Raw genomic sequence first — 13160 nt, forward strand, 5'->3', positions numbered from 1 at the left:
GGTGCTTGACTGGCAACAACGCACAACTTTATCGTCGGGCAACCACTCTCACGAGATGGAAACCTGCAACACGTACGACTATCAGAGTTGGCCAACGCCCTAACAGGTGTTTGACTAGCAAGACCACATACAATGCCAGCTTCCGCCCTCACGGGTGCTAAGCTGGCAACACGCACGACGATGTCGCCAATTGGACCACTCACACGAGATGGTAGCCTGGCACATTGTACACCATCGTGGCTAGGAGTTCGTTCACGTAAAACGTGTTTTATTACGTTTGCTCGCTGGATCCAAACGGGAAAAGACCCGTGAGAGCCGAGTTGTGTTCGAACTCAGCCAAGCGGTCAAAAAAGACCTTCTCCTGAGAAACAGGAAACATGCGCGTATCTCTCAAACATTGGATACTGCGAAGGCAATAGTGCGTTCGCACCTTTTGGATTTTCAATGCCCTCACGGTACTTGGCTGGCAAAGAGCACCAACATTTGCCGGTTCCGCCTTAACAGGCGGGAAATCGTGCAGCACTTGACCAGCGCCAGGCAACTGGTTGGCTTGGTTTCTATCAATCGGCCAACATGCCATCGGTCGACTCCTTTGGACTATGAACCGACTTTGTTTTTTCGTCGAACCTTTGGCCTCGTGCTGGAGCTTGAGGAAGAAGCAAGGTGAGCGGAGAAGTTGAAGATGTGCTTTGAAGTATCTGATTGACATACCGAGAGTTGTTCCAAGTCACCGAGGACTACGCTTAGAAGGTCTAGACAATCTTGAGTGCTCATGAGTTGAGAGCAAATCCGTGTCGAAATTCTTCAGCACACTCAGATCTGCCCGATTGAACCACAGGTATAGGAGATAGAGGGTTATGTACAACCTCGTAAAGGCCTGCCTCACCAATAAGGCTAGATCAAGATCCCTCTAAATGAATTCCCACCCGTCTATTTACAGCCCTCCCTGCCTTTCCTACAGGCCTGTCCCTTAAATCCTATTCCACTCCTCCACGCGTCCCACACCCATTACCGCCTCTCCACCAGCAAAATATGCATAGCGACATAAGCCAGCACAACGAAGACGCCCGCAAAGATTGCCAACCCAACCGCATCGCGCCACAGCGCCAGAACGTTGAAACCAAAGCTGCTCAGGATAGCCGAACCCGGGACCTCGATGTCGAGGCCGTATTTGTGGTCGATGAGGGACAGGTACTTGACCTCGTTGACGATGAGGCCCTCGAAGCCGTAGTGGAAGATGGAGAGCTGTGTGGCGTTAGCCTCACGAAAAAGACAGGAAAGATGGAGAGAAGCTGAGAGGATGTGACTTACCGGCTGCAGCCAACCAAAAACATTAGGTATGCTCTCGTGATTGAGCAAGAAACCCCCGAAGAGCAACGAAAACAGCATCACGAGCGTCGCGATCAGATTCGCAACGCCCTGGTTCTTGAATACGATGCCAATGAACAAGATGATGGCCGCGGCAGCCAGATTAAACAGCACCAAAAACAGCATGAACTTCAGAAACTCGGGCCACGCCGGGATCAGCCCCGTCATCGGGTACACCACCACCCCCATGATGAGCGGCGGTATAATGCGCAGGGGCACGATATCGAAGATGACCTTGGCCGTGTAGTAGCTGATGGGGTAATAATACCCCTTGGCCCTCTCGCGCACAAAGAGCAATCTCTCAGGCGCAAACACCGTCAAGCTCGTAAGCGTGCTGAAGCCAAACAGCGCAAGCAGGAAGAAGAATAAGCCAAGCCTGTTCTGGAAGCCCTTGATGTCGTCCGTGAGGCCATAGAACAGGAATCCCAGAAACACAGCCAGCACGATCGCAATGGCGTAGTGCGTGAGCATCAGCATCGGGTTGCGGTACAGGTTCCGCCAGGTGCGGATCGAGAGGATCCGGAACTGGCCCGCAAAGCCGACTTTGCGGTACCCCTTTACCTTCCCGCTGGTTGCGGGGCCGGAGGCGGAGCCGTTGGGGTGGCCGTTGGAGGTGTCGGCGTTGCTGACGGCGGCTTTGATGTCTTCTTGGAGGGAGCTCGCGACGTCGGAGGAGGCGTAGCTGGAGACGAGGGTGTCGAGGTCGGTGCCTGTGCCGCCGTTTGCGGGCGGGGGCAGCTGATCCGGATCATCTAGGATTTGCGGCGGTGGTTGGCCGGCCTGCTTCTGTAATCTGAGCCATTGCTGTTGGCTGTCGCGCTGCGAATCGGGGATACTCGTAGTCTCGTCATCGGTCTTAGGCGTTCCGGGGACAGCCTCTGCTGCGCCAATGCTCTTCTTGCGGGTGAAAAGGTGCCTCTCTTGCTGTTGACGAACCGATGTTCTTCGTTTGTTCTTGGGCCGTAGGCTACTATCACTGGGGCTACCGTAACTACCAGCGCCGACGCTGATGCTCGAGATGATGCTCGGGATGGACTTGATGGCGACTGCGCTGCTCGCGCGGGTTTTGAGGCCGTCTTCGTGAGAGAAGAGAACACTATCGTCGATGGGTGCGTGAGCGGTACCAGCGTGCATGGTCAAGTCGACGAGATAATCTGCAATGTTGAAGCCCGGGGGGCAGGCATAGCCGATGTGGTCGAAGTAAGCCTGACAGCTGGAGAATGGTCCTGAGTAGACGGTTCGTCCTCGAGCAAGAAGGATCAGCTGGTCGAAAAGTGCAACGATGTTGGATCGGGGCTGATGAATCGTGAAGATTACGGTCCTGTTGTAGTTCTTGACTAGGGTGACAAGACACTCGACCACATTGAAGGCATTGAAGGCATCAAGGCCGCTTGTCGGTTCGTCTAGGAATAGTATACTTGGGCTGGTGACAAGCTCGCAGGCGATTCCTACTCGCCGCTTTTCGCCGCCGGAGATGCCCCGTCCGCTACCCTCTTCCGAACCGATCTGTTGGTGGCGAATGTGGTAGATGCCAAGCTGCTTCTCGACGTCTTCCACCTTCTGCTCTTTTGCGGCGAGACTCATCTCCTTCGGTAACCGTAACATAGCCGAATCGAGTATAGTCTCGTGCACCGTCAGTGTAGGTAGCATGGTATCCTCCTGGTCCACAAATCCAATAACACTGCGGAATTCCTCGTCAAGGACTCTTTCGCCATTGACGTAGAATTCTCCTTGCACATAGCCACGCTTGTTCTTCCGAGCGAGAATGTCGAGGAAAGTCGTCTTGCCTGCGCCTGAAGCACCCATGATAGCCAGAAGCTCGCCTGGATGCACGGCGCCTTGGATTCCAGACAGTATCTGCTTGCCACCAAGGTTGTAGGATACATTCTCGAAGTATAGCGCTGCCGGCTTATGATCTGCCATCAGCTTCGCGTTTTCGTCTTCCTCGTCATCTGAAAGATGAATCGCTCCCCAGCGCTTCGTGGCAGCTCTTCTTGACAGATACCACACCACCAGAATGACCGCAACCACAAACAAAGCGCAGCCCGCGATAACACCTGCGATCAGCGGGGTATTGATCTTCTTGACTGGCCTCTCGTAGCCAGGAACATCGGTCTTGTACAAGCATTCTCCGGAATGGCAGTTTAATGTAATGCTCTCGTCGCCAAACACTTGCGAAATGAGATCGTTCATGGCAGGCTCAGAGAACTTGCTTCCATCTTGAGAACTGCCACCCTCCGTTGATATGGATGTAAACGAGGCCGGCCCTTTGATCTCCTGGTCCAGGAAGTCGCCGATGTCAATAGACCCTTCTTCGCCGCAAAGCATCCGTCCTGGTATACATCGGCATTTGATGTGGTCGCAGCTGTACTTCGTGGTGTTGCGGTTTGATTCGATGACGAGGTTCGAGGAGCAGGTATCGAGGTCGCAATAGAACGACTCTTTCTGATCAACCCAAACTGTTTCGGTCAGCCTTGCCATCGAAATCGCGCCTGGGTGAACATACACTGAAAGTTACATTTCTCCGTCTCCGCGTTACACGAAAATGTCGCCTGCGGCTTCTGCTCCTTTAACTGATCCAATATCTTCCTGTTCGTGATGTCGCACATCTGGTAGTTCTCCTTGACCACCGCGCCCTCCCTATAGCACACCCCTCCCTCGCCTTCCGGCATCAGCGCATTACATGCGTCGTTCGTCTTGCACACGTTGCAGTTGATGCCTTCCCATCCTTCATTGCACTCGCAATATTTGTCCTTCCTCGGCGTCCTGTCTCGCCCCTCTGCTAGCGAACCGCATACTGGGTCCGAACAATCCTCACCGCCGAAGCCAGGCGGACAGTTGCATTTGCCGTTGGCCTTAGTGCAAGGGGCGTACTGGTGGCACTGGAAGTCTTCGAGGTTGCAGTTGAAGCAGGGGGGGCATCCATCGGGCCGGTCGCCGTAGATGGAGAAGTAGCTGGGCGAGAGTTCAGCGCTTGAGTAGTTGCTATGATACTTGTAGGCGCTTGTCGCTGTCCATGATAGGGTTAAAGCCGCCAACAGAGGTGGCAGATTGGTTAGTTGGCGCATCGTGTCTGCACGCGAGCTGGCGCCTGGAGCGACTTGCTGAGCTGTGAAGCTGGGTTACCGCGGCATCCAAGAAGGCGCACTGAGTTGCTTCTGGAGAGATCGTGTAAGTGGCGAGTGTATTACGCTGTGGGCTTGAGTCGATGATGATCGGAGCTCTGGTGTTGCAGGGAAATGCTTCGCCTCGTGCCGCGCTGCTGGTTTGCGGGGAGGCTGGACTCATGCCTGTCATCGTCGGCAACGGAGATTATTGGCCCGAGGCGCAATCACATGCGAGCTGGTCACGTGGCATCAAATGGAGTGTATACTACGGGTTTGCTCTCTTTACAGTTGTGTTGTCTACAGTAATGGTGTAGAACTGTGTACGGATAGGAAGAACATCTAAACTGGACATTGCCCTGATGTCATGGTCGAATTTCCACCAACAATAGCCTGCTCTTCGAGTGCCAGTAAAAGTTAGCGCCAGGGAGCACTGACCAGACTCAGCATCTCCAAGCCCAATGGAGGACCAAAGGAACGAGGTTGCAATGGAGTAAGAAAGCCTTTCCGTTAGCTGATCCATCATTACACAGGCGATGTGTTGCTTGAAGTGCAGGCGGCCACTCGCGGCTCCACGCCAAACACCTGGTCAGTTGAGCAGAGTCAACGTTGCTGGCAAGTATGCTAGATCGTAGATCCCGGAATTTGCTCGGATTACACATCGTTCGTTGCGTCGATTCGAGCGTTGTGGTGGTTTTAGGATAGGGGATAGGCTGACGGTTTCGGGTACTCGCATGGCAGGCGGAAACGTGAAGCGGTTCGACGAATAATTACGCCGAATCCTGCTGGAATTTTCCAACTGTAACATGGTACAATCCAAGCAGAAAAGAGGAGAGGGGCAGAATCGGCGATATATGTAGACCTCGGGCCAATTGAAAGAAGGGTGAGTGCTCAATAGAACTCACGGAGCCGACCACAAACTTAGAGTAGCAGATATCGACATCGGGCACGGAGCCCTGCCGGCCTTGCTCAAGGGCAAGCTCCATGAAGAAACCACAGTCACACCTATAGCAGTGACACAAGCACGCGTAAAACATGTGACTGTGTCCGTGTGTTTTAAGGGTTCTGATGCGAACCGTTCAAGGGCGGTGGACGAGGGCCTTATGGCATTCAGACGCAAGACGCAAACACTCGTTTAGGCTGCGAATACAGACTCACACTATCAATGAATAAACGGAGCATGCCCGACTGTGGAGAAGATAGGGGATACGAGTAGTGATAAAGGAATACCAACACGCTCGAATGCTCGGCGTGCCGCAGGTAAGCAGCACAGCAAGAAAGAGATTTCGCTGCCACGCTTTGAGTCTTATGCGAGGCTTGGTGGGCCTCATCGAATGGGGTGCCACGAAACGTGACGTACCCAAAGGCGTTTTATGCCGTTATGGTTATTGAAATAGACGCACGACCCCGGGTGCAATATATCAGTGTGGGTGCGCCCCAAGAGGACGTGTACTCGGGGCGCGCCAGTGTTAAAAGTCCAACTTGTGGGAGGCGTCTCCGGTTCTCGAGGACGTTGCCCTGTCAGCTCATTGACGTTGTCCAACATTTCTTGTGGGCACATCTGCGGGATGTCCGTAAACAGGACGCTCTCCGAGCAATATTGCATCCGATATGAGGCTCCATAACGGAAGGTGGATATCGGATTCTTCGGTGCAGTGACGAAAGCACCAGCCGCCGTTGGCCGGCGAAATCCGCGTCCCAGCCACCTCGTCCCTGGAGCGAACTATTTTCGTCCGACTGTGCTACAAGAAACCAGGGACCAGCTGCATGTCGCAATCCGCACTTCCTCACCTCACACCACGACAATTGATTTTCCCCGCTTTTGCTGCGTTGCGACATTGGAAAGGGCCGGGACGAGGAGTTTGCCTGGCTAGCTCAACGGCTGCGTGCCGCCAACACGACCGAGGAGGCTGGACATCTGACTGCAATGCTTTGCATCTCAACGGTTGTCGTCCCTTACAGCGGTGGTGCATGCTACCGTTGCCCTGACTGCCTTGGTTCTCTCCAAGCATCGGATCCAAGTAGCTGCAGGATCAATGTGCCATGTGGAGCGCCGCCTGCTCAGGGTAGCATGAGCTCGCCGTGCCATGGCTGTGTTAACCCAAAATGCTCTTAGGAATGGTAGCCTCAATGTATACAGAAGACACGCTATCGGTGGGATTCAGGATTGAGGCCGGTAGTTTGCTGCTTGCGGCACATGCTGCTGCCTGTCACGGGGATGGCCCTTGGTATAAAAGCGGTGTGGATGCCTTCGTCATTCGACCATCAGGGTTCGCTAAGTCTCCGACATAAACTCTATTTCATCCGTCTTCCACATAAATCCCCCATCAGTTCTACATCACCCCTCACCAGTTCTTACCGACTTCCTTCAATCCTATCTGCATTTACCTCCAACCGCTCCCACAGTCTGCACTTACAGTCCACACCTCTACTATACAACCATGCGTGCATCATTCAAATCCTTCCTCACGCTCACCTTGGCATCTCTCTCCCTCGCAGCACCAGTCCTCGAGGAACGTCTCGAAAAACGCCTCGAGGAGCGTGCTGTCGAGCAAGGCTGGGAAATCCACGACCTCGAAGCCTTCCAATCCAGCGCCAACTCCGCTTACTGGGGCTACATCGAATTCACCCTCGTCGACAAGAGTCCCGGCCTCGAGCTCAGTATCTCCTGCAGCCAAGTCTTCAAGCCGGGCGAGTCCATCACCGGCGGACCCTACGCTTGCAACCCGTCCGCCGAGGCCCAGTCCGTCCGCTTCGAGTACTACCCGGACCGCTTCAAGGTGCAGCGGAGCTACCAGGACTGCGAGGTTGGTGGCTTCGTGACGAGTTTCGGCGAGGCGGCTCTTGCGACTGAGACGGAGGTCCAGCCGGATTGGAACGTGGCGTGGCAGGATCTTGTGGAGGTGCCGGCGACGTCGATCATCTCGTATGCATGCCTCTGATCTGTTGGTGTGTTTGGTGAACTATTAGCTGACTCGGAATTAGCACCGCATTCCCACCGGGCTTCAAGCCGGATTGTCAGGCATGAGGGACTTGAACAGGACTGTGACGATTACGACTGGTATTTAAGCGGCATTTTCATAATCGACATTTCTATCGGCGAAGCCACTCTCTGTAACTGAAGCACCCATGTTGATGTCCGGCTGCTGAATCGGAAATTGTAACCGTATGGTACGGTCTAGGCTAATAGCTAATCGCTAAAAAAAAATCGTCCTGTAATTCATCTAGCTGGCACTGACTCAATGCACTTTGCCGTCTGCCCACCTATTCCTGTCGTGTGTATCATCTTGAAGCAATCTCACTTGTAGTGGTCCACTTTTTGTTCACGTCTGACTCGGTGCGTCCCTATCTTCAAACCGCCGACCCACACATCCGCCCGCTTTCCCAGTCATCGCCCATAAACGCCTGCTCACAGTCCCACGAGATCATCAGCACGCCTCTTCTACACAACTCCACCTCCTCAAACCCCTCTCAGTCCAGTTTAGCCCGTCGCCGCCTCAGCGCAACCCTAGCATCAGCCGCCCGCACTAGAAAACTCCATTGCCGGCCAATAGCCAAATATTATCCTCACTGCTTGCCCGATAGCGAAACTGGCGAAGACAGTCCACCATCTTGAAACAGGTCTTACGCCCTCGGATGCCGGCCTGGTTGGCGCGGCTATCGGGTGCGGAGGTGAGGCGTATCCGAGCGTGGTGTTGGCTGTTGGGACTTCTGTAGTGTTCTCAGGTGGAGCCTGTGCGGCTCTAGGGACGACGTGTGGTGCTGATGGGGTTGTTGTTGTTGTGGTGTCCGTTACGATCTCACCGCCGACTGCGATTGGGGCGGCGGTGATGGCTGCGGTGACATCGTCATTGAGACCGGCGAGGCACTCTCTTATGTTGTCGTAGATCGTCTCGTCAACGGCGGCGTCGTCTAAGTGTGCAGGATGGTCGTTGTAGAATTCGTCGATGCCCTGGCGCACAGAGTGATAGATGTCGCAAGGGATGTACTCCATATGCCACCGGCGGGAACGCCCATCAAGCTCGAAATCTGTCCATTGGGATGTCGCGTTGGCGAGCGAGAAGTGGTTTGAGACGGTAGCGGGGCACTCGGCGCCCCATCCGCTATCAGTACGCTCCTCTTGCGCGCACTGTTGGAAATCGCCGTTCCACTCTCTGACGTATCGCGTCGCCTTCAGATAGTAAAAGCAGCCTGGCGGGCCGACGGAGGCGGGAATCTGAACGATGAAGTCGGTGGACGAGATAGGCGTGTTGTCTGCGAGGAGACCTGGGAGCAGCCATAAGCAAAATGTACTTCTGATGCTCTGGAGACGTACATATGGGTCCGGATATCTGTCCATCGTCTGTTGTGGCAGAAAGGAATATGCGCATGAAGTCAAACTCCGCATCCAACGACTCGTCGCCGAGGTGCAGGTCGTTTCCTATATGGATTCCGATAGACGTGCCAGCGTTCACGGAGTTGGGCACAGTGATGTTCAGAAGGGCTTTGGCGGCCGGTGCGAGTATTGCAAGCGCAAGGAAACAGACAAGGTGATACATCTTGAAGGTTGCGGCTAGACGCTATCAAAGCCTGTCGAGGCAAAAACAGAGGTTGTGGGTGGCATGAATAAGACAGAATTGCGTGGCTACCGCATACAGCACGACGTCACCTCCGAATGTTGTCGGGTGAAGGCAAGTTTATCCATTGTGGGGGGAAATTCACTTGGAGTCTTCACGAACATAGAAAGCACACCAATGCACCAATTCACTCGTAGTGCAGTTGTCTCTGCGTGTAAGGCAGAATTCGAAAGCTACATCTAGGAGCTCAGAACAATGGCTTAGATAAGAATTTGCTATTCGGGTCATGGATATTGAGATTGAAGAACCCTACCGGATCGTCAGGAGGGACATACTTGTAAAGTCTCTAAGTGTTTTGCTATTGAGCTTTCGTAAGTCTCGAGAACTTGCGGTATGCTGGTGAATCCTGCTGACGCATCGGACCGGCGACTGCAAGGGTCCAATGCCTAGGTGTTGCAACCACGTTAGTGATAAAAGCACTGATATCAACTCAGATGGTCGATGAGTTGAGTTTAGAGTTGGAACTCCGTGCGAATAGCCATTTTCCGGGTCCTAAGTTGATAGGTGAGCGGTTTTATGTTGGCAGTTTCGAAAGCTAGCCGCGTTCCGGCGCATACTTGCGGCGCCGTACCGTTTGCACTTTCGAACAGTTGCGTTACTGAGGAAGTGGTGCGACTCGCGTTGATGTCTGAGCATGAAAACAGCTCCATGTGGGCTCGCATTCTGTTACGGTAAAGCGGAGTACTGGGCCAAAGTCCTGGTGCTTCAGAGCAGCTCGGAGAGCTCGTCTCGGTAACCTTGATTGATAGTTATACGGGCTCGAGAAAAGTTCTGAACAGATGATAAAGATGAGTGGGAACGAGTCATGACCAGTCATATGTGAGACGAACGAAGGGATGAATCGTCTATGTTTTTTCATCCATTGCGAAGCGACACAGTAAGACGACGCCCCTGATTGATAGCAAAGTTACCCAGGTACGTTGTAATGCAGGCAGAGGGTGTGGTGCTGAGCGTGGAAGATTGGCAGAAGACGATGGAGGAAGTTGGCGGTCGGGGATGGAAAATCTCAAGCCGCCGTGATGCGTCAGCGACCATCATGTCACGCCGGCAGGATTGTGAGCAGAAGACAGCCAAGCGCCGACTGAGCAGTCCATGTCGCCAGCCATCTTGCGCGAGGTGTCGCATTCATGAGGCCAACAAGTCGGAGGTGCTTTGAAGAATGAACGATGGGGCCTCATCATCTGCAGCGATCGGATCGCCAACCAGCGCCTATGCCTCACCCACGAGCCGTACGATAGGAGTAGCGAGGGGAGAGGGTGAGGATGAAGGTGCTGCGGAGCTCAGAAGGACGATGAAGGAGCGCGAGAGGAGGGCAAAGAACAAACGTGTAGATTTCCTCGACGACCTCCTCCGCACGCTGGACATCCTAGCCTATGCTGAGCTCTCGGCCGCCTACTACATGGAGTAAGAGCTCCATACCAGCGCAAAATGTTAGCTACGACGGTCTAACATCATTCGGCATATTAGCTGCTCCTTCCTCCGCTTCGCACTGCGCGCCTCGACCCAGTTCTTCTACCTCACCCCCAAACCACCGCTTTTCCCCGAAGCCCCAAAGCACCGCCCGTACATCGGCGCCATTGTCGGCAGCAACGTGCTGTGCCTGCTGCTGCACCTCTTCCTCGCTGCTCCCGCGGCCGGCGAGGCGACACGAGGATACCTACATGGAGGGCTAATGATCGACTTCATTGGGCAAGAAGGCCCAACATCGAAGCTCCACCTCGCCGTATTAGACGTTATGATCTTGTTGCTGCAGCTCATAGCACTGGCGACACACCTCAAGCGACAGGATCTGAAACGCACCCTCCCCACGCCCTCGCCAACGGCTCCGCAAGACCCCCACACAGCCGAACCGTTGCCGCAACCTCCCACAGACAGCCAGGCCACCGGCCCGTCACCCCCCGCAGTGGCGCAAGACCACGACGCCGAGGAGCAGGGGATTTTGCGACGCTCGTCAACGGCATCAAGCATGCAGGACCAGCCCAACGAGACGGACGACTTGCTCGCGGAGTCACCGCACGACGGGCCTGCGGCCTCACCAGTCCGAAACACCAATCTCCTGGACGCATATGCGGCTGGCCAGGCGAGCATCGCAAACCTGTACGTCTGGGACACAGTGCGGGATCAGTTTCGCGCGTGGCAGGGGCGCCCGGCTACGGCGCCTGCGACGGGCACGGTGGCGAGCGCGACGGGGTTCGCGGCGCAGCTTGCGGGGAGGAGGTTTGGGATTCGGATTCCGCTGGGTGGGGGGAGGTGATACAGCACGAGTCGATGGCCGAGTGTTGCCACAGTCACTTGGGCATGAAGATAGAGGATAGGCAGCACGCAGAAAGAGAGTCAGGCTTGCCGTTACCGGGGCATAAGCGTTCACGGTTGCATGCGCTTGCCAACGAGTCGTGAGGCGGTAGAGCATCCTGGTCGCATTGCGCTCTCAGAGGTAACGGGTTGCGCAAAGAGGCGACTGCAGGCACGCTTGCGCTTTCGCGAGCCGCTCTCGCATGTCATGCCCGAGGGGCGTTTACTCGCATTGATTGCTGGGGAAGACCTAATTTACCGCGCACAAGGTCGGTATCCATGGATTTGCAGTACCTAGATACCTAGGGTAGAGGTCGTCATCGGAGCGCTCGCATCGGAGCGGGGCGGAGATGGGTCTGGCACCTATTTTAAGGGTCTCAAGCATCTTGACAAATATCGGCGACTCGTACTGGCGTGGAAGGGATTTGCAGCGGGGAGGGAGGCGACGTGCGGCTCGGATCGGCGCGACAGTGCAGAAGGATTCGCAGCGCTGGGTCGGAAATCAAATCACCATTTGGTAAGTTATTGCAGTGGGAGGGGAGGAGCGGGGATGAGAGGTGCGTTTGGCCGTTTGGGCTGCTGTGGTACGGCACAGGGCGACAGTGGCGCGGTTAGAGCAGTCCCCGGTCGATCGTGTACGAGATTATGCACGATGCACGATGCCCGATGCCCGATGCCCGATGCCTGACGTTTCGTTGACGAGCCCCCGCTGTGTCACGGTGCTCGTCACGTCGGGCTGTTTCGCGTGCTGCAAGTGTGAGGGGGGACGAAGGAGGCGCGACGCGAGTCCAGATCATACGACGGCCGCAGAAGCGGCCGCATAAACGAACAAGCATTCCCCAGCGGGGCCAGCGGATCGCTGCCAGGGGCATGTCGCCGTGGCGCTGGGACTGGCTCCTCCGTTCGAACCATCCGGCGGCAAGTCAGTCGACAGCCCCTCCCTCGCTTACCGCCGATCCCGACTATCCTCCAGCCACCAGGCGCACAAGAGTTTCGCTCCGGCGTTTCGAGCTGCTCGCCGGCGTCTTGGAGCAACCCTTTCTCTGCATTCGACTGGCTGGTGAAGAGGATGGCGGGACCGGAGCGACACAAGGCGCACATCTGCCGCCGTCAAAATCTGTGATTATGCCGGTTCGCGATCGTGCAGCCTCTGGGACGGAACTGGGTGATCCCGTGCGGAAAGTAATCCCCCGTGAAACAGGATGGTGTTGAGCCTGCCGCAAGGGAGAGAAAAGGCACGGCCGTTGATAGGGCCGTTGTGGAATTGTGAGCCAGCCGTTGCGGATTACTCGTCGGCCGTTATGGCATTGGGCCGTTGAGCCTTTCCTATCGCCTTACCTGTCGACAATCGTGGAGAGTGCGTGGAAATGAAATTCCTCCAGGATGTGACGCTGGGGCAGCTATGGCCAGGCTTTTCTTAGAGAGGCAAAATCGACGATCGCTGCTGCTGGTCATTCGCCTCGTCTTGCAGGAATACTTTGTGACATCGAACCGAGCACCCGAGTTCCGGCTGGTATCAGTTCCGGTGCCTGCAATCCTCCTTGGCTGTTTCGCGCAGCATAAACCCCGTCGTGTTTATCTTCAAGTTATTTGTAAGGCTGTTGGGCGGCAGAGGCCGAGAGGCGAGAGCCCGCCTGCTGTCTGTCGGGTCAGCTTGGCGTTCTGATCGGCATGCCGATCGTTGTTGTTCTCCGAAGATCCTTTGAGGAAATTCAAATTATGTTCAACACAGCAGTTTTGCTATTTGGATGCCTAAGGCTTGCGGGTAACATTTGCAATG

At 55.1% G+C, this 13160-nt stretch overlaps 4 protein-coding genes across 4 annotated transcripts; 2 read left to right on the plus strand and 2 right to left on the minus strand.

Annotated features, from left to right (window-relative positions):
* Positions 1-1008: 1008 nt before the first annotated feature.
* W97_01701 (uncharacterized protein) lies at positions 1009-4436 on the minus strand (the record flags this gene model as incomplete). The annotated part of the gene is made up of 3 exons (XM_007779606.1): positions 1009-1245; positions 1312-3827; positions 3875-4436. The coding sequence occupies 3 exons, from the start codon at positions 4434-4436 to the stop codon at positions 1009-1011; spliced, it is 3315 nt and encodes a 1104-aa protein (XP_007777796.1).
* A 2477-nt stretch (positions 4437-6913) lies between these two features.
* Positions 6914-7414, plus strand: W97_01702 (uncharacterized protein; the record flags this gene model as incomplete). The annotated part of the gene is made up of 1 exon (XM_007779607.1): positions 6914-7414. One exon carries the CDS (start codon positions 6914-6916, stop codon positions 7412-7414), a length of 501 nt encoding a protein of 166 aa, XP_007777797.1.
* Positions 7415-7986: 572 nt separating this feature from the next.
* Positions 7987-9010, minus strand: W97_01703 (uncharacterized protein; the record flags this gene model as incomplete). Its single annotated transcript, XM_007779608.1, has 2 exons — positions 7987-8738; positions 8788-9010. The coding sequence occupies 2 exons, from the start codon at positions 9008-9010 to the stop codon at positions 7987-7989; spliced, it is 975 nt and encodes a 324-aa protein (XP_007777798.1).
* A 1237-nt stretch (positions 9011-10247) lies between these two features.
* Positions 10248-11342, plus strand: W97_01704 (uncharacterized protein; the record flags this gene model as incomplete). Its single annotated transcript, XM_007779609.1, has 2 exons — positions 10248-10492; positions 10556-11342. The coding sequence occupies 2 exons, from the start codon at positions 10248-10250 to the stop codon at positions 11340-11342; spliced, it is 1032 nt and encodes a 343-aa protein (XP_007777799.1).
* Positions 11343-13160: the final 1818 nt, after the last annotated feature.

Source organism: Coniosporium apollinis (assembly GCF_000281105.1).
Source record: "Coniosporium apollinis CBS 100218 chromosome Unknown supercont1.6, whole genome shotgun sequence".
Taxonomy (NCBI): domain Eukaryota; kingdom Fungi; phylum Ascomycota; class Dothideomycetes; genus Coniosporium; species Coniosporium apollinis.